At 49.1% G+C, this 19748-nt stretch overlaps 7 protein-coding genes across 7 annotated transcripts; 5 read left to right on the top strand and 2 right to left on the bottom strand.

Annotated features, from left to right (window-relative positions):
- Window positions 1–726: 726 nt before the first annotated feature.
- On the top strand, window positions 727–2654 carry FIESC28_07212 (uncharacterized protein; the record flags this gene model as incomplete). Its single annotated transcript, XM_031161353.1, has 2 exons — window positions 727–1323; window positions 1371–2654. The coding sequence occupies 2 exons, from the start codon at window positions 727–729 to the stop codon at window positions 2652–2654; spliced, it is 1881 nt and encodes a 626-aa protein (XP_031014611.1).
- Window positions 2655–3768: 1114 nt separating this feature from the next.
- FIESC28_07211 (uncharacterized protein) lies at window positions 3769–4279 on the top strand (the record flags this gene model as incomplete). The annotated part of the gene is made up of 3 exons (XM_031161352.1): window positions 3769–3886; window positions 3936–4147; window positions 4199–4279. 3 exons carry the CDS (start codon window positions 3769–3771, stop codon window positions 4277–4279), a joined length of 411 nt encoding a protein of 136 aa, XP_031014610.1.
- Window positions 4280–4654: 375 nt separating this feature from the next.
- Window positions 4655–5974, bottom strand: FIESC28_07210 (uncharacterized protein; the record flags this gene model as incomplete). Its single annotated transcript, XM_031161351.1, has 2 exons — window positions 4655–5346; window positions 5401–5974. 2 exons carry the CDS (start codon window positions 5972–5974, stop codon window positions 4655–4657), a joined length of 1266 nt encoding a protein of 421 aa, XP_031014609.1.
- Window positions 5975–6724: 750 nt separating this feature from the next.
- FIESC28_07209 (uncharacterized protein) lies at window positions 6725–8965 on the bottom strand (the record flags this gene model as incomplete). The annotated part of the gene is made up of 1 exon (XM_031161350.1): window positions 6725–8965. The coding sequence occupies one exon, from the start codon at window positions 8963–8965 to the stop codon at window positions 6725–6727; it is 2241 nt and encodes a 746-aa protein (XP_031014608.1).
- A 484-nt stretch (window positions 8966–9449) lies between these two features.
- On the top strand, window positions 9450–14829 carry FIESC28_07208 (uncharacterized protein; the record flags this gene model as incomplete). Its single annotated transcript, XM_031161349.1, has 5 exons — window positions 9450–9908; window positions 10249–12264; window positions 12360–13973; window positions 14030–14174; window positions 14279–14829. 5 exons carry the CDS (start codon window positions 9450–9452, stop codon window positions 14827–14829), a joined length of 4785 nt encoding a protein of 1594 aa, XP_031014607.1.
- A 935-nt stretch (window positions 14830–15764) lies between these two features.
- FIESC28_07207 (uncharacterized protein) lies at window positions 15765–16896 on the top strand (the record flags this gene model as incomplete). Its single annotated transcript, XM_031161348.1, has 2 exons — window positions 15765–16247; window positions 16297–16896. 2 exons carry the CDS (start codon window positions 15765–15767, stop codon window positions 16894–16896), a joined length of 1083 nt encoding a protein of 360 aa, XP_031014606.1.
- Window positions 16897–17980: 1084 nt separating this feature from the next.
- FIESC28_07206 (uncharacterized protein) lies at window positions 17981–19555 on the top strand (the record flags this gene model as incomplete). The annotated part of the gene is made up of 3 exons (XM_031161347.1): window positions 17981–18145; window positions 18193–18402; window positions 18458–19555. The coding sequence occupies 3 exons, from the start codon at window positions 17981–17983 to the stop codon at window positions 19553–19555; spliced, it is 1473 nt and encodes a 490-aa protein (XP_031014605.1).
- Window positions 19556–19748: the final 193 nt, after the last annotated feature.

Here is a 19748-nt window from a genome sequence, read left to right as displayed (position 1 = left end):
CGGTGATGGAATGGGTGGAGGGGCTCGAGGGGGCACTGAGTCAATCGGCGGGGGGTTACAATTGGCACCGTGCATCGGTGGCCTCTTCTATTACTTGGGCTCCTGGTCACTATTATGCATGCGCCTCTGCGCCCATCGATAAGGTTGCCTTGCCCTGGAAAGGTAGGTGTCAATTTCTGTCTCGCACCGCCACTGGTGGCTTATTCACTCGCCTCTCCAGTCCATAGAAGGTGCTAGACTTCTGCCGGGACCCTTCCATTTTTCTGCAGGGTTTGATTTTAGAGACGGCTATGCCGGGCTGGGTTATTCAGCCTGGTATGACTGTGAGAGTCTTGAGTGAGAGGAAGATTCAATGACGACAAAGCGGGACTTGACAGAAAGTGACGCGCTTTATGCTCATCATGCTCATGGTCTTGTCCATAATTTTATGCAGAGATATTCGCGTTATAATGCACACCAAATGGTTGATGACTAACCGCTCTTTCTGTTACAGGACAGTAGCTACGCTCACTGGTTGTTGTATAGATCCAGTGTCCATTAAAGGCAATCAACCTTGATGGACAATTCTTTGCCTCGGATTTACCAAGTAATTATTGAAACCGACCGATTACTAGATACTTGAGACTCCGCTTCCCCTCTTCTTTCTTTCCTGCAATTCTCACCTGTGTAGGTTGAGAGTCTTCTTTCGACTTCAGTGATAGACATGCCCTACCCTTGAACTTGCTTATGGACGGTTTGTCTGAGGACTCGACTCTTCTGTCGGCCGTCCTCGCTGCAGATTTCATTGACCGAATCACACAAAACTGGCTCTACCTCTTAGGCGTCACATTGACGTTCTGGGGTTATCATACCTGCGTTGGCAAACTCGATATTTGGCTTACCCTATGCTTCATCGCTTGGAAGTATTCCACAGCCACCGCTCTTTTACAATATATCGATCTGAAACAAATCGGTGTTGTCACGGGCATCACTCTAGCAATATGTTTCTTTGGATGTTATATCCTGCAAAGAGTTAGTCCCCGAAATGGCAACGGTCTAACTGGTGATGCTCGATCCAGGCTTATACCAAGCTACACAACACATACTCGGCTCTTTCCGAGGAAGCATTCGTTCTCCTATTCCCAACTTTCTGTCGGTGTTCCTGTAGACTATTCAGGAAATGTCAGTGGTTTCATATCGAATGATGAGCCGAGTTCATCGACTCGGCTCCGACGATTGTTTAGGCTAGATGCCTGGTTCTATGTGAATCCTACCGATCACCTCCAACGACAGCACTCTCCCGGTGGACTGCGAGGAAAGTTGGATTCCTATCTGGAATCTAAGGTCAGTAGCCCTATGGGATCTCGGAGGGCTGGAACTGACATGAACAGGACATGGACCCATCACAATATCCTCACGCCTACTTGGTCACCTCGCCGCGATTCCTGGGCTTTGGTTTTAGCCCCGTATCGTTTTGGTTCCTGTACTCTCCTGAAAAAGCCCTTTCGGCAATCATAGTTGAGATGCACAGCATCTTTGGAGAGCGACATTCCTATTTTACCACCCGAGACTTTGACGCAGAAGCCAAACATATCCAACATGAACCCTCGAATGACCAAGGGCTTCAACGTGCCCAGGTAAAGGCCAGAGTACAAAAAGGATTTCATGTTTCACCCTTTAATTCTCGAAAAGGATTCTACTCGATACTTGCGAGCGACCCCCTTGGGCCTGGTAGTGGGTTTCGTGGTCTCGATATAACCCTGAGTCTCTTCTCATCCAAGGGGCACCCGAAGCTTGTGGCGAACCTCGTTTCTGAGAACGAAGCCGTTGATCCATGCGACATGACCGTTGCGCAGACGGTCGAAGCTGTCCTCAATTGGTTTTGGCCAGTCGCTGCTACCTTTCCTCGGTTCATCAAAGAATGTGCTGTTCTCTTTTACATACACAATCTTCATTTTTGGCACCGACCTGAGCCTCTAAAGAGCAGCATAGGGCGTCTTGCGGACGATATCGAGAAATCTCTCGAAGTGGCATTCCGTAATTATCTTCGCAGTCTCGTCGAGCGATCGTCTACACCCATCGTTGTTCGTTACATACCTAGCGGAGATCCTCAAGTTTCTGAAGAGGTCATGAGGTCGCCTTCGGCAACTGATTTGGATGAATCTACAAATGAGATCAAAATCAAGATCCTGACACCGGTATTCTACTCACGCTTCGTTCACTATGCGCATGATTCAGAGGCTATCTTTTGTGAGCTAGCTGAAAGTCGTACCTTTTGGACTGATAGACCTGAGCAGCTTACGAAGATCTTCTTGAAGAAGGGCTCACCTCCTCTTCATTCCTCGAGTCTTGTCGATTATTTGTGGTTTCAAATCATCAAGAACTTAAGACGCCGACCGCGGAAAATCGAAAGACCTTTGACGTCCGCAGCCAAGCCTTCATCACATAATACCGGCATTGATATTCGAGACTTTCGCATGTCATCTATGGACGCCTTTGTCATAGGAAAAGGCGACGACGCATTGAAGAAAGCGTATAGGACGGCAGTCCTTCAATTATTCGTGGCTGATCGCATAACTCTTGGTAGCACCACCTCGCTTGGTATGATCGAGCTTTTAGGAAGAGTGGGCATCTCATGGGCTCTAGCGTCTCTCATCGCTCATGGCTTCCCATGATCAGTGTTTGATGAGTTAACGAAGCCTTCTGGAACGCTGGTATTTTACAACAAGCAAGGGAAGAGGCACGACCTGGAACGAATAGACACCGGTTACTATTTCATGTTCTACCTACAAAGATATACGCTTTGACTGCCTCTGATACGCTTGTTGATACGACCACAGAAACAGGCTAAACTGGCGTTTCGAGATACTTTACGACAGCCAATCAGCACTGCGAAACCTTCAAGCCCTGGTGTTGAGCTCCCCACTGCCCCGCGACTTTCATCATCAAGTTGATTGAGCTCAAGAGAACCCAAGCTTGGGTCTTCATTGCCCGGACACTTGGGTAGAAGAAAACTATTGGAAATTCTTTGGGCGGTTGTCAGAATGGATCTCACCACAACCGAACAATACTGAGACATCCTGGCGGGGACCTGACATGCAATTCCAAATACTATCCGCATAAGCCCCGCTTGGTAAACATGCAGGTCGTTCCCTGAAGAATTACAAATTCCTCAGTCAACGTCACACACGGCATTTTATTTACCAGGGGCGTCCAACGAGCTAAAACTGATGATTTGAGATAATGATACGCATTTACGCCAATGGGACAACGCTGCAGATCGATATTGTTCCGACAGTCCGAGTATCTGGAATTGATTGATACTCTTACTTGATGGCTTGCCAATCAGTTCACGACATCGTCTACGCAGTTGACCAGGATAGACTTACACGATGTGGGCTCCTGGGCAAGCTCTCCCCTGGCCCAGTCGACGCATGAAATATACAGAACACTGTACACAAATACCGTCTCGTACAGTCGTACTCAAAACACCCAGCTCCAGTTTAGGTCGACAACACACCCTTAAGCTGAAGATCATGTCCAACGTCATCCAATCGCTGCCCCACCACCAGAAGCTTTCCCTGTCTATCATACCGTCACTCCTAACATTTGCCAACAGGAGCTCGGGACTTGCCTTTACCCCGCTAAGGCCCCTCATGGAGCTTTCGAGAGCTCCTCATAAGCTTTAAAAAGCTCGCCCTCTCCCAGGTCTGAAAGTGTTGATAGCTTAGACATTCATCATCGAGTTTGAACAATACATCTATCACTCTATATTCTAAATCATTCACAATGCCTCTCTCTGGACACTGCCTTTGCAAAGCCGTCACCTACAAGGTCGAGGACGAGCCTCTCCTTGTTGGCTACGACCACTGTGACGACTGCCAACGCCAGAGTGGTTCTACCTACTGTAAGGACACGCAATCGTAACAATTGAACTAAGCTAATCCTGCCATAAGCTCTCGTTGCTGTTGTCAAGAAGGACAAGCTCACCATCAACGGCCCTGTCAAGACCTACTCCGGCACCAAGGGCTCATCTGGCAACATCGTCCACCGTCTCTTCTGCGGCGAGTGCGGTTCTCCCATCGCTCATGACCCCGATGCCGCTCCTGAGATTATCGCCCTGAAGGCTGGTACCCTCGACACCGAGATCAAGAAGAACCTCAAGCCTGTGAGTGCCAATTACACGCAATACTTTGACAACAACTAACAATAATTTCAGGATACCGAGATCTGGACCGCCGGAAAGCTGCCTTTCTGCCAGGAGCACCTCGCCAAGCCTTTCACTCACATGCCCGAGTAAAGAATGGAATATTAGCAAGATATGATAATGAACGTAACGATACGTAAATGGAAGGCCTAGCGCCCGAAAATAATTGAGAAGCAAAATACAGTTACTTGATCAATGTTCCGTACCCATGGATCGTTAATGTCTGATAGCAAACTATTACTTCTGACATTGCATGTGATATATAGGACAATCTTGTATACTTTTCGTTCAGCGGAATATTTGTAGAAAGTCATACAGGCAATCGACTGCCTCTGTTGTATTACAAGGGTATCTAACTAATCTACCTCAACTGTCATGAAACATTCATTCTATTTCTCATAAAAACCACATATTCCTCCTCATGCCAAAAACTCCAGTCTAATATCAACTTAATCGCATGTACTAAAGTCATACAAATGCAAGACACACAAAAATCATTGCTACCGCAGCCATCATGACTGCGGGCTTCTCATGCCCAGCGGCAGAAGCCTCAGGAAATGTCTTCTGTAGGCTAGCAGTCTGGCTGGCCTGCGCTGTAAAACAACTTGCTGTTCCGCAATCGTAACCGTCAGGACAGCACCCAGCAACGGGACCTGCGTCTCTGCCACAGAGGAACCATCCATCTGCACAGGTCGACGAAGGTCCAGGAGCGGGTGGCGCATCGGTTGCGAGAACGACGATGGTTGCGCCGTCTGTGACTATTGTAGTTGAAGGAGCTGGGCAGTTATGCGTATCGCAGTTTCGATCCGTGCGGCAACATCCGCCGCCGTGGGTTGCGAGACAACCGTAGAAGCCCGTGGGGCAGCCGGTTTGGGTATCTTGGTCTTCGGATGATGATGATGATGATGATATTTCGGAGGTGTCAGTTGGACGATAAGGTGGACTGCCGGTGATCGAGCCCGTAGCTGATTCAGGTGTAGTGACAGTACCTTCCGTTTCTGAGGCCTCGACAGTCGTAGGCTCTTCTGTTGTCTCAGGTTCTGTCTCGGTAGTCGGCTCGACCGTAGGCTCTTCGGTCGTCGGCTGTGCGGTTGTGGTTGGGGCCTGGGTGGTACTTTGAGCTGTTGTACTTGTCGGCGTAGCAACAGCACTTGGAACGCCTATCTATAGTCAGCACCTAGCCAGAAGCAGAGCGGAATTACATGTTCACTTACATCCGAGTCCTTGACACACATATCCTGGAATACAGCATCCACCACCGAGCTCTTCCGGGCAGCTTGCTGCATCATCGGGACATGACCCAACGCCGCCACCACACGAAGCACCATCGGGACAGCATGCAACGCCTCCAGGCACACTGTCACCGACATCTACACAATTTGTTCCTTCCTGACAGCATTTGACCTCTGGGCTGATGTTGGAGCAGATATTCATCCCCTTAGGACAAGATGATCTTCTCTGCAACAACGCCAGAGCCTCTGCGGCACGCCGTAACATGCCATCCCGGGACTCTTCGCTATGAGGGGCAAATGCTGGGCGGTAGAACCGTTCGGTGCCGTTGAGCTTCAAAAACTCCTCATCTTGCTGATCGAGGAATGAGATCGCAGATGCGGCGGCGTCGCGAGGAGAGAGAACCTGCAGTGGTGCGAATGCAAGATGCTCACGGAGGAGCTTGTCGCTGGAGCCGGGGGCGATTTTCTTAATTGCCGTTGGTGAACTCGCTTTGGCGGTAGTTTCCTGTGGCAATAAAGCGACCAGAGATAACAGAACTGCAGATACAGGCCGCATTTTCGTATACTGAGTGAGATTGAGAAATGACTCAAGATCTCTTGTCGCTGGGTATGAGATTCAAGTATGCGTTGGCGGTGAAATATGAGATGAGAGACTATTACACCGCCACCAATACCCGATGACCCCCGGTTAGGTGTAGAGTTGAAGGGAGAAACGATGGATAATAAATACTGAATGATTTTATCAGTCACAGGTTCGAAAGGAAGGGAGAAAATGAGGCCTGTACTCAGGCTTACCTTGGGTATGACAAGTTGGACTTATTAGGCAGCTTGTAAACAAATTCGGTGGCTGGGAGACGGCGGGGAGAAGATATGACGGACCACAAGACGGTCTGTCGCTAGATTGAAGAGGTGAGGATCTCTATGAGTAGCCTGTAATCTAGCTGCTGCTATAGAAACCTTGTAGATGATTTATAAATTAGTCGTCATGAATACATGGATAGAATCTTTGACGATCAGAGTTGGAGTCATGATGGCTGGGTGGACGGGATGGCGTGCAACGTCATGCAGGGGCTTTGCAGGCTAATGTACCAACGTTGGAAATCTCCACAGCTTCCAAGCGATTGGTATTGGTAGTGATTTAACGAGTAGGTATTTTCCTTTATTCTATTGTTTCCAAGCCTTTTATATATCATGATCGTACATATTTTTTACATGATTCGTCCTCAATCCAAAGCGCCGGCCAAATGCATCGTGATATACATGAGTTATTACAATGACGACATGTGCCTCACGACTGTGAAGCTTCTTAGAACATCGTTTCGTTGGTTCCTTCGACCTTCTTCTCCTTTTCTTCGGAAGGCTTCTTTTCCTCCTTGGCAGTAACCTCTGTTTCTTCTGTTATCTCCTCGACTTGCTCAGAAACATTCTCAACTTGCTCTGAAGTAGGGAGAGACTCAGACTGGGCGTGATCAACAGGCTTTGTTCCCGTCTCTACCTCTGTTATGCTGTCCACTTGAATGGACTCAACAGTTTCAGTCTTCTGCTCAATTGGCTCATACTTGATTTCGACCACAGGTTCCTTAACGAAAGCATGGCACAAGAGTCCAGCTGCAACACTGACGTTCAAACTGTCCACGCAGCTTCCCTGAACGAAGCGTGGAACTGACAGTTCGTAGTCAGCAGCGACCTTGACGGGTTTTGATAGACCGTGACCCTCATTTCCAAGGACAAGTAAACAAGGATGTTCATTCAGGGGACTGTTGATCTCGATAGAATCCAAAGAGACGAACTTGTCACCGTGTCTTCGAACCAGTTTACGGTCAGGTGGCGCCACTGCGGCATAGGTCTTCCAGCCGGCCTTGCCAGAATCTTCAATGAATCTAACCGGGTCGTCGACTGTGAAAAGCGAGATTTCCTCTACCGCACCGACAGCAGACTTGAGAACAACTGGTGTGAGTGTAGATGATCCTCGGTTGGTGATGGCGACAGCGTCCACGCCAAGATAGCTGGCGGTGCGAATAATGCCTCCTAGATTACCGGGGTCGATGATCTCGTTAAGCAAGAGAACGAATGGCTTGGGTGTCACATCGTTGGATCGTCGAATAAACGAGTCTGTGCCGTTGACTGCTGCCTCCTCCTTAGTCTGATAGTCCAGGTCAACGTGAAAGCCAAGGCGGCCAGGGCTCTCCTCCAATTTGCTAAGCGACTTGATAGGTAATTGAGGCAGAGGGGATGCCTCAAGAACAAAGCCGTTGTGAGGTCGTCCCATGCTCATTTTATCCATAATTCGCTGCTCCCAAGTAGGAACTATTGTGATAGGTACTCCATGCTTTTCCGCCATTCGTGTCATGATTGTATTGTCCTTGTTGTCTATCCTGTTTTCGCCACCATAGATGTATAGGTTGTATAGTTTTCGTCGGTTCTGTTCCAGGGCTGCCTTGACTACTGATCGGCCATAGAGGAACTGCGAAGCGGCGGTCGTGTATTTGATTGTCATGGCCATCATTCCGTTCCTTTGAGCACGCTCAACGGCATACACATCGCTGGAATCTTCTTGCGGGCCATTCCATCGATCGTTCCGGAAATTGTCTTGTCGAGGAGCACCACGATCTGAATCATGGAACCTTTGCTGTGGTTTATCAGACCATCGATCAGATCGCCTGTCCGAACGGTCAAACTGCCCTGGTCGCTCGGTTCGTTGCTCATTTCGTGGGGCGCTACGATCTGAATCATTGAATCGTTGTGGTTTATCAGACCATTGGCCAGATTGCCTATCTGAACGGTCAAACTGACGGTCTGAGCGATCAAACTGCTGCCCTGAGCGCTCAGGCCGTTGCTCATCTCTTGGGGCGCTGCGATCAGAACCTTCAAGTCTTTGCTGTGATTTATCGGACCATCGATCAGACTGCTCTCCTGATCGCTCAGGTCGTCGCTCTTTTCGTGGGGGTGCGCCTAGTGCTCCGAACTCACGCGAACGCTCCCTTCGAGTTTCCCTGAAAGACCGTGGCTTCACGGGTTCTTGTATTTGTAGGCCGTCGGCCACATCCTTCAGGTCGCCATATTTCATTCGATGTACCAAGCTGCGATTCCCGAATTCGTTTTCAGGATCCGCAAATCGCCTCCTTCTTGTTCGTCGGCCGGTCCCATCCGCTTCCCTCTCTTCTTGGGCTTGCTTTTCCTCCTCCTTCTTTCTCAGTTTCTTCCTCAATTTCTGTTCTTGGCGCCAGTTCCGTGTGCCACCTTGCCCACCACTTTGCGCACCACGATCGACGGCTCTCGCACTGAATTTATCGGCAAACGCATCTCGGCGGACAAGAGGTGCTTCACGACGGGTCGAAGTTGGTTTACGGAACGATGATCGAGGTTCTCTAAAAGAGGTGGGTTCGGCGTCAGGGTCTGTTCTTCCGATTTCCCTACGAATGCCCCGGTGAATAGCTGAGAGTGCCTTCCCACGAACGAAAACGGGAGCGAAACTTCTTTGGGTAATCTGCAACCTTCCTAAAGGTTGGCAAATGCCGGTAACCCTTAATTGAGTAGGATATATCATTGCACAAGGAGTCTCTGCGTTTGTAACTTTCAGCCCACTTTGAAGTGGCTCAAGACCCTCGTAGAACTTTCAAATGTAGCCCCACTAAATCTTTTTTTCTGCCACTTGATCTTCGGGCGGTGAGACTCGATATGTCATTTTTAGTGCATTAAGGGCCTTAGGGACTTCTGCGTAATGGGTCGCAACTTTTAACTTTACGCGTGTGAATGCGACCGTCGCGTTTCCCCGGCGCCAAACATTTAATGAACTACCTTCACCATTATAGACATAACAACAAAACTTCCGAAATGGCACTTCGGCCGCATCGACAACTCATAGATTTCTTTTTCTAATCGCAACTTTCATAATTTGTAATTCTTGTTCTAGTAGCTGGTCCTTTCCAGCAGAGACGACGGCGCAACACCCCGCCAACTCCTCGACGACGACTATCTCTTTGCGACAATCACTTGCGAATATATATACGATTTGATCGAGTTTCTACGCAATGGATATCGACTACACAGTACAGGAGCCTCTCGAGGGCTTTGTGAACCAAGACGAAAACGCTATCGAGCGATCGCTGGAATTCCTCCTGGCAGACCTTGGCGGGTCAAATGGTTCTCTTCCTGTTGACGGAGACATGAATATGGAAGCGCAACAGGCATTTCCGAATGACGAAATCACTATGCAAGATGCGGGCACGTTGGGAGACGAGGTGGAGGAGAGAGAAGAGGAGAGTGAGGAGGCAATACCCCGGATTGAAGGAGACATACTGGATCAATCCATGTCACCTGCAGCACCGACCTACCGAGTAGCGGTTGTGATTCCAGAGATACCCCCAGAAGAGCGCGCCGAATACTCTTTTGTGCATAGCGATATCGTCGAGTCCGTCTTGGAAGAAGTCCTTAATGACGACCTCAACGCGGAATACCGGGTCGAGTTTACAGATGGAAGAGAAGAGCTGGTAGGTGGACATTCTCTTATTTTTATTCAACGAGCGGCGATATTCGCCTGCTCTTTGCTCTTGCGGGGACATATTGTCTCCTCATCTAAGTGCTACGGGGCTATTATTCGGGAGCAGTGCATTACGGCACCGGAGTGTGAATACACTAGCTATTGTCAACGGGCTGCCTTATTCACTGCCAACTTCGCAAATATATACTCCTCTATTGTGCAGCCCCGCACCCCTCCTGATTCTATCACGGCATTGTCTTGCCTTGTTATCATTTTTCCCACTCGAGTCTTTTAAAAAGCACATGTACTTGCTCTTGCTCTTAGCTACAAACCACTGACCTATCTCCAAGATATCTTCTACGCAACTCTTTGCCTTCGAAAACGGAAAGACTGCCCTGACCCGGTTCAACCAAGGCTTAGGGCCGCTCGACTTCGCAGATATGTCCGGCACACGGAAGCGAAAGTATGCGCCTGAGGACGACTGGGATTCTGAACCCGAGTCTGTCGCCTCCGATCATATGGATGTCGATGATGAGGAAGATTTGGAGCCTTTTCGAACGAATCGCTCACGCAGTCTACGCCTTCGCTCAAGGGAGACCACAAAACAACCTTCTCGCAGCCCTTCTAGAATGAGTGATGACGATGAGCTGGATGATTCAAGGCCTGAGCCATCACGCCCTACTAGAGTCCTCAGGACTCGCCAGCCCAGGGAACCGACTAATGTCTCTTTTAAGAATGGACTTGGTAGTCAAGATCAAGATGAGCTACTTGGAGATGCTCCACCAGCGTCAGAGGAGGAGGGTGATGATAATTTCATGCCCTTCGTTATCTCTGATATTGATCCGAAGAGAGGACGCCCTGGCAAGGCCCGTCAACGATCAAAACGCTTGCAATCAATGAGCTTGCGGCAAAAAGCTCAACCAAAAGCTTCCTCGCGCCAGAGATCTCATGACTCTGATATTGAGTTCGAAGCCCCACGACGCTCTTCGAGAGCAACGAGGAATGTCATGAACATGGAGGATGACGCTCTAATGGACGACGATTCATTCTACGTTGTTGATGACAAAGGCCCTGGCGCCCCGAAAATCATCTCTGTGAGAGAAATCTTCCAGCCCCTTCCAGCGGAGTCAGATTTTGTCACGATGCATATGGAAACTTGCCATACATGTGGTGGCTCACGTCAACGAGGTCAAATGGTTCACTGTCAAGGCTGCACGCTCTCCTACCACAAGTCCTGCATTGGTTATCGCAGTGCTCGCGAGCATATGGTGACCAAAGTTGGCGAGGACAGCTTTGTCTTGCAGTGCAGGTTCTGCATCGAAGTCCCCAGCAAAAAGGACAACAACGCTCCCAAACACAGCATGTGTCAAGCATGTAATACCCCCGGTAGCAGCTGTGCTTCCTTCTCAGAGAAGAAAACATCCCGTCAGGAAGAGAAGCTGCGTGAAGAGAATGGCGGCATTGACCCAATCACTCCTGTTTCGTCCAAACTCATCAACAATGCTGACCACGTCCTCTTCCGATGTGTTGCATGCCACCGAGGCTGGCACGTTGAGCATCTTCCGGGCGCTAGAAGCGGTACCATCGGAACAGATCTCAAATCCGAGCGTCTCAAAGACCATTCAGTCGATTGGCAGTGCAAAGAGTGCGCCAGTACCCGGCACAAAATCCATCGGCTTGTCGCATGGCGACCAACAGAAAAGAACCTTGCAAAGAAAACTCCTCGACTTGTGCATTACGAGGTTCGAGAAGACAACAAAGAGTATCTAGTCAAATGGGAAAGCCGATCGTATGCCCATTGTGATTGGAAACCAGGTGCTTGGGTATATGGCGTAGCAGCTTCCGCCATGCGTGTCTCGTTTAGCAAGAGAGACGCCAGCGAAGGCCTCTTGAAGCTCGACGAACAGCAAGCCATTCCAGATGAGTTCTTGATGTCTGATATCATATTCAATGTCAGAACAGACCCATCTGCGCCGAGAGCAAAGACAAGAGAACAGGAGCTGGAAAACTTGTCTCATGTCACCAAGATCTTTGTCAAATTCCAGGGGCTAGGCTATGATGACGTTGTGTGGGACTCGCCACCAGCAGAAGATGCAGGCGAGATATATGCTTCTTTTGTTGAATCATACTACGAATACGTCGAGGGCAAGTACTTCAAGAGCGAAAGTCAGCACAAGATCAAAGAACGGGTCAAGGCATACAAAGCTGCACCGTTCGAGGAGATCAATGAGCAGCCTGCTGGCCTGACACGGGGAAAGCTCATGGGCTACCAAATTGAAGGAGTCAATTGGCTGCTCGGCAACTACCACTCGGGGCGCAGTGTTGTCCTCGCCGATGAAATGGGTCTGGGAAAGACTGTTCAAGTCGTAGGTCTTGTGACCTCGCTCGTCCAAGACAACCCAAAGGCAAGTCGCAATTGTTTGTTTAGCCACGATGATCAGTATACTAACATACCAAATAGTGCTGGCCTTTCCTGATCGTCGTTCCTAATGCCACGTGCCCCAACTGGCGTCGCGAATTCAAGCAATGGATACCGGAGTTGCGAGTTGTTGCCTATCACGGCGGACGAGAGCCACAAGCACTTGCTTATAAGTATGAACTGTTTCCCAACGGATCCACAGACATGAAGGCCCATGTTGTGATTATGTCCTATGATTCGGCTCAAGATCCCGCAACGAAAAACTTGTTCAAATCTGTCAATTGGACAGGGCTTGTCGTCGATGAAGGTCAGCGCCTGAAGAACGATCAAAACCTTCTATATGGTGCTTTGCGCTCCATGCGCATCCCATTCAGACTCCTCCTCACTGGAACACCACTTCAGAACAACAAAAGGGAGCTGTTCAACCTGCTGCAATTTATTGACGATAAGCAAAATGCCGCAGAGCTTGACGAGGAGTATGAAGTTCTTGACAAAGAAACGCTTCCCAAACTGCACAACAAGATCCGACCATACTTCTTGCGCCGAACCAAGGCCGGCGTGCTCAAATTCCTGCCGCCAATGACCCAAATCATCCTTCCAGTCACAATGACTGTGATTCAGGAGAAGCTTTCCAAGAGCATCATGGCCAAGAACCCAGAGCTGATCAGAGCCATGTTCTCCGACAGCAAAATGAACAAGAAGGAACGAGGATCTCTCAACAACATCTTGATGCAATTGCGAAAGTGCCTTTGCCACCCTTTCATGTACTCCGAGGCTATTGAGGAGCGTCACCACGATCCTACAGTGCTACAACGAAACCTTGTAGAAGCGTCGGCCAAGCTTCTTCTCCTACGAGTCATGCTTCCGAAACTTCAGGAAAGAGGCCATCGTGTCTTGATCTTCAGCCAATTCTTACAGCAGTTGGACATCATTGAGGATTTCCTTGGGGCCTTGGGCTATGACTACCGCCGACTTGATGGCAGTATTAGTAGCCTGGAGAAGCAACGGCGAATTGATGCATTCAATGCCCCCGACTCGCCCGTCTTTGCATTCCTCCTGTCCACCAGAGCTGGCGGTGTTGGTATCAATCTTGCTACTGCAGATACAGTAATCATTCTGGATCCCGATTTCAACCCTCACCAAGATATTCAGGCCTTGTCCCGCGCGCATCGTATCGGACAGAAGAAAAAGGTTCTTTGCTTCCAGCTCATGACAACAGATTCGGTGGAGGAACGAATCATGCAGATTGGTAAGAAGAAGATGGCTTTGGATCATGCTCTGATCGAGAGTATGGACGACGACGACTTGGCCGGCGATGACCTTGAGTCAATCCTGAAACACGGTGCTCAGGCGCTCTTCAACGATGATTACGAGAAGAAGTCTATTAATTACGACTCCGCTGCTGTTGACGCCCTCTTGGACCGAACAGACGAGCAAGAGACCAAAGCTGATGATGGAACCTCGTTCTCTTATGCCAAGGTATGGTCGAATGACAAGTCTGGCTTTGAGGCCGGTCTTGCCACGGAAGAGATGGCTGAACCAGAGGCCATCAACTCAAGTGTATGGGATCGTATTCTGGCTCAACGAGAGGCTGAAGCCCAGCGACAGGCTGAAGCAAACCGGGAGGTTCTTGGCCGTGGTGGCAGACGTCGTCAAGTAAGTTATCAACCGACAGATCTGTTTTCCGGAATCATCAGCTAACGCTTAGACAGGCCATCAACTACAAAACCAACGTCCTAGATAACTCCATACCCGGTGAACCTGGTGACCCCGGGGCTGAATCTTCCGACTCGTCCGACTTTGCTGGGGCAGACTCCGGCGAAGAGTCTGAGGAGGAGGACCCGTCACTACCAAAAGGTAAACGCCAAAAGATTTCTCCTACTAATCAACAGGCAATCCCCTCTACAACACCAGTCAAGAAAACAACCCCAAAAAACAGAATTAACAAAAACACAACACAGGCGCCGAAGCGGACGCTCTCCACGAACTCGAAAACCCCAAAGCCCGCGGCAGCAACAAGCAGCAAGTCGCGTACGGTGGCATCCCCAGCCAAGAAACAACAGGCAAACAACAACGGCAACGGCAACGGCCAGCGTGGAAAGTCCAAAACACCGAAAACACCTACCCGCAAGGCTACGGCCAAGCAAACCGCACTGCCGACCCCACGCCAAACCCCTACCAAAAAGCCGGTGGCCAAGTAATCCCCGGGGCTTCTGCCAATTTTGGAGGATATACAAACGGTAACCACGTTTATCAGAGCAAGAATGCACCTCCTGTACCACAGCAGCGCACAGTTGTCACGCAATATCAACCCCCACCCCCTGATCCTGATCAAGAGATACTCAACTATAGGAGCAACAATCTTCAGTCAGAGGCTGAAGTCAGAGTAGCGATTGATTTTATTCAGCATTCGAATTCCGAGATGGGCACTAAACTACAGCAGAAGGCAGCTCTGCTGGCTCGCCTAGGATCACTTAAAGCAAAGGGCGCTACACGGCGCAAACAACGATGATTTGGAGATAGAGAAATAAGCTGCTACGTGCAAGCAGCCACACAGCATGTAATTGCTCACCGATATTTTCTAGGAAAGGAACTGAAAAACAGGGCCTTTGCTCTCCCGAGATTGGCTCTGATCGTTTGCACGTCGGAAGGCGACATGCACGCATACATAACCTGGCAATTATGAAAGCTTTGAATAAGTGAGTGAGCAAACGAGGGAGCATGTTCTGCTCCTTGGTCAAAAATGATAAACATCATACCACAAGACAGGTCATTTGTCAGGTACTTGGGAATAAAACATTAGCAAATACACATGAGCCCCGATCCCAGTTGGTGATCTAAACCAAATGCTTGAGTGTTTGGCATGTAACATTACAAACTTCAGCTGCAGGTAACCGTAAGTCTGTATGTGCCTTACAGAGCGCGCTTCCAAGCTGAGACAAATGTACAAGCGCAATGACTGTGATTGAAGGTATCAGAAACGACCATAGTAAAACTTCCTCCAATTTCAAATCTCTTATTCACGGCCACTCTTTAATACCGTGTAGTCGAGTGGTTTCTATACAAGTCAACACCGTATTGCTCAGCGGATGTGTTGCTCATCGTTTGCTGTTTGCCGACACACGTCTTGAAGCTATATTGCGTCTTCCGTTACCCGTGTCGAAGCTGCTAGCCGCGTGATAAACCTGATAAATCGGGCGACGGTGGCCCATGAGAAGTGCTTCTTATAGTCGTGGTGTCCCGCCCTCTTTTCTTTGTTGAAGATATTCCTTACTCTTTATTTGGTATATCTACATGAAGAATTATCAACTTCAAGAAGCGGTCCCTTCACCTTTCTATCAACTCAGCAATAACCCTTATCCTCACTACACTTTCAAAGATTCAATCGCTCATCGCTGGACTAAGATTCCAAACGTACAACTCAGCAGTCCAACGCCTTTCTGCACTATGAACCGTCCTCACTCTTTGGACCTCTCTTTCACCTCCTCTGACAACCAACCTCAAGGAGTTGGTGTGAACGGATACCCTGTTCAAGTTACGTACGGTGGTTGGCAGCCAAATACTATCTGGCATTCTTCTGCACCTCGAAGCATGGCAAACGGCAACTGGCGAGGCCCTCAGATGTCCACCGATCAGATGAATGCCCAGCCTTCTGGTACCAACAACTATTCCCTCATGCCTTCCCCTCTTCCGCGCGCTCCAACCAGCAATGCTGGGCCGGTGAGCATCTCAGACTGTCTCAGCGGCTATGCCTATTGCGTAAAGAGACCTGACGGTCGATACACTCGACTTGTCCCAGCAGATAGACTTCCGCTTCTCAATGAGATCCCAGCTACTCAGGCCAGCGCTCAAGGCATGGTCCTATTGCCAGACCTGCACATGAAGCCACCTCAAGGGGTCGCTACCATGAACCAGTCTGTAACTGTGAAGGTACGTGAGCTAAAATCAATCAACACGGACAAGAAAGCTGAGTGTGTAGCCTCTGACTGCTCCAGCATCTGATGTCCTTCAGGTAATCAGACTTTCTTTTTCTTCCGTCAAGTACAACTGCTGTCCGTCAGAGTATGCTGACTTGGTGTACCAGACCAAGATCGACCGCATCGTTGCGATTTCGCCTGCTCAGCAGCGAAGCCCCAAAGTCTACTGCGACAAATGGATCCACGACGGAACCTGTGCCTTTACACAGCAAGGCTGCAAGTACAAACACGAGATGCCTGTTGACAAGGCCACCCAGCAGTCTCTCGGACTCTTCCATGGATTCCCTAAGTGGTGGAGGGACCATCAGGAAGAGTTGCAGAAGCAACAAAAGACGTCACCGACTTCCCGCGGCCAAGCCATTCACCAGATTGGCTGGCGTGGTGACAGCAACGACCACAGAGCCCCAGCTCCGATTGGAGCCGGGAGACAGAAGCATCCTGTCAAGGGAACCCGCGATGATATGACTACTGCTCTTGAGAAGCGCCCTAGAGCCGGAACGGAGCCCAGCTGGGTCGCAAGTGCTTCGTCGGTCAAGGCCTTGCCCGGATCCTTGTCATCCTCATCTACTGGATCAATCGACTCTGCTTATATTCGCCAGTGAGCTTGTTGGACAAATGAGGTATACAAAGAAGGACATGTCAAATATACTGTTTGCAGGGATCATGAGACCAGCAGGACAAACCATGGCAGCCTCTTCGGATTTCCTCACCATATCGTTGCCTGGGGTCTGGCGATGGAAACAAAAATCATATACTCGAGGACTTTATATGCTGCCTCCCATGGAACAACCTAGATAGATATCACTCTCATTTTTCTGTTTTGTCAACTTATTAGATAGTACAAAAACTTCATCAACACATTCTATGAAGCTTTATGGCAGAGTCTCAAGTGCTGGGGTTATTAGATAGCTCAATGATTCATCCAGTTGTTGTTACTTTGTCACGTTTCAGCCCTGAGCTGTGATTCTGAGAAGTCACTCTTCTGGGGTTGCATGAGCTTTAGCGAGTTGACCACACGATTTCATAGGCCGGATCTTGGTGCGACCTGAGATGAATGAGTGCCTGCCATTGGGCTTGAACTTGTGTTGTGCTTTGCCACGCGTGGTTGGGCTGGTGTTTGTGTAATGTGAGTTCTGCAAGCTTGGAAAGAGGTAGATAGATGGACAAAGAGAAATAAAGGCTTGTGAGAGGTGAAAAGAATGGATTCAGAACAGTTTTGGGTTTCTCTTGAGCTCGTCGTAGATAATCGAGAATTGTTCTGGGCTGTTGAAGCGACACGATCATGTATAATTGTATAGGCTTTGTTTCTATGAAGTCTGTCTCAACCCCGCGATTGGTTGGAGGGGTGTTCTTATCGATAAGCCGAGCTCCATCGGTTAATTCCCGGCCTCCCCCAAACGTCACCAATGGACCCCACCAACACGGAAGCTGTACTCATGAGTGTTGCCTTGAGCTTAACGAGTAACAACAAAGTCCATTTTCACAAGCTTTAAATTTTATATCTTTGAATCTTACGAGAGTAGAAGACTCAGCTCGGTGTCTCTTTTTGACTCATTGGACATGAGCTGGAGAAAATCATTGTAAATCTATCACATCAACACTCCGACCTCTACATCACACCTCAACATCAGCATCAACAATCGCTAGCTTGACATTAACCTTGAAGATTATACGAATAATCTCAAAATGGATGCTGTAACGGCAGTTCTGGGTGCATTTTCGCCAACACAGGCCGCAGCAGAATCTGTCAAAAAATACGACTCGGTCCTTAAGGACCATGTCGCTGCTGTGAAGTCGCTATTAACGAACCAGCGTCAGGTCATCAATGATAATACTAGCCAAATTCTACAGGTATACTTCACGTTTCTGCGGCTACCTCATTATATTAACATCTTCAGGCTATCGATCCTTCAACCGATTCTATCGCATTTCTTGCCATCCTTCACAACTCGCTCTCGAGCCCAACTTCCCCGCCAGGCATCGACCGACCTACTCTCCTTGACCAGACCCTTCGGTTTCTTCTCAAATTCGATCCCATTCAGGTTCGATACGTTGGGTTGGTATTTCGAAAGCTTCTTGAGCATGTCGCGGAAGGAAATCTCTTCACGGTTTGTTCTGCCTTGCGCCAAGTTATGTATGCATTCAACTAACTTGTTGGCCCAGCCAGCGATTTCTGTCGAGGCTGTAGCCAATGCCTTGTTGCGGCTTGATCCCACAGGAAGTATGTTCACATCGACTCACTTGACATTGGCAAAGATTGCCTGCCAGACCGGCTGGATTCAGCCCGCCCTGAAGGTCCTGGATTGCGACACTACCTTCTTCCCTGGCATGGTTGGTCCCACGGACACGAGGTATCTTTGCGATAGCAGCCTACATCCCTCGACCTTCATTTCGGTCGACACTTGTCTTACAGAGCCAGTAAAAAGCTCTACTATCTTGGAGTATTACCATCTTAGCGCCAATTGTTACATGACACAACGGGACTGGACGAAAGCTCACCGAGCCCTCGAGCACGTTATTACGTATCCTTCCAAAGACAAGGGAGTCGCGAAAATCATGGATGAAGCGTATAAGCGATGGTTGCTGGTTGGTCTGCTCAAGGACGGAAAGGAGCCAACTTTACCATCATACACTGCTGCCCATCCTAAAAACGTCTACTCCCAGCTGGGAGCGCCATACAAGAACATTGCCTCGCAGTTCTCGACCACAAATGCAGGTCAGCTCAAGACTGATGCTGAGACAAACCGCAAGACTTGGGAGGATGACAGTACCTCAACGCTGATTGCAGAGGTTATTGCAGCCTACCAAAAGTGGCAGATCATCAACCTTCGAGATATTTACAAGCAAGTATCGATTTCTCAAGTGCGCCAATTGACTCTCAGTGCAGAGACTGGCGAGATTCTTCCGGACGACGAGACGGTAACACGTCTAGTACAAGACATGATCAGCTCTGGCCTTTTGAAGGGCGACCTGCAGCCAGGCAACAACGGAAACGAGCTCTTCCTCCATTTCCACGACGACGAGGAGACAATGACAGAGGCAGAATTTGCCCATGAGATTGCTCTGCGATATCACAACATCGAGAGCTTGGGCAATCAGTACAAAGCAGCCAACGAGCGACTGAGTGGCAGTAAGGAATACGTCAAGCACGTTGTTAAGGAGCAAAAGCGGGCCGACAAAGACGCAGGCGATCCTGGTGTCGGTTTCGATTCGCAGATAGAAGACGAAGATCTTATGACGGGCATTATGGCACATGGCTAGAAGGCCGTCATGTCTATGAGGTTGAAAGTCATAGCCTCGTCATAATGGGGCAATGTGACTACAAGACCTATGGCGAATGGCTTAAAGAAGAGTTCGAGAACCACGTCTCTTCACATATGAATGATGGAAAACGACGATATGTCGTGTTGCTGTAGAAGCGTTAAGTTTAATCAAAAACATGAATTTACCCAAT

Source organism: Fusarium coffeatum (assembly GCF_003316985.1).
Source record: "Fusarium coffeatum strain FIESC_28 chromosome Unknown BRIP53273_contig_158, whole genome shotgun sequence".
NCBI classification, from domain to species: Eukaryota; Fungi; Ascomycota; class Sordariomycetes; order Hypocreales; family Nectriaceae; genus Fusarium; species Fusarium coffeatum.
Note: the sequence above shows the minus strand (reverse complement) of the source record. Positions and strands in the feature narration are given on the sequence as shown.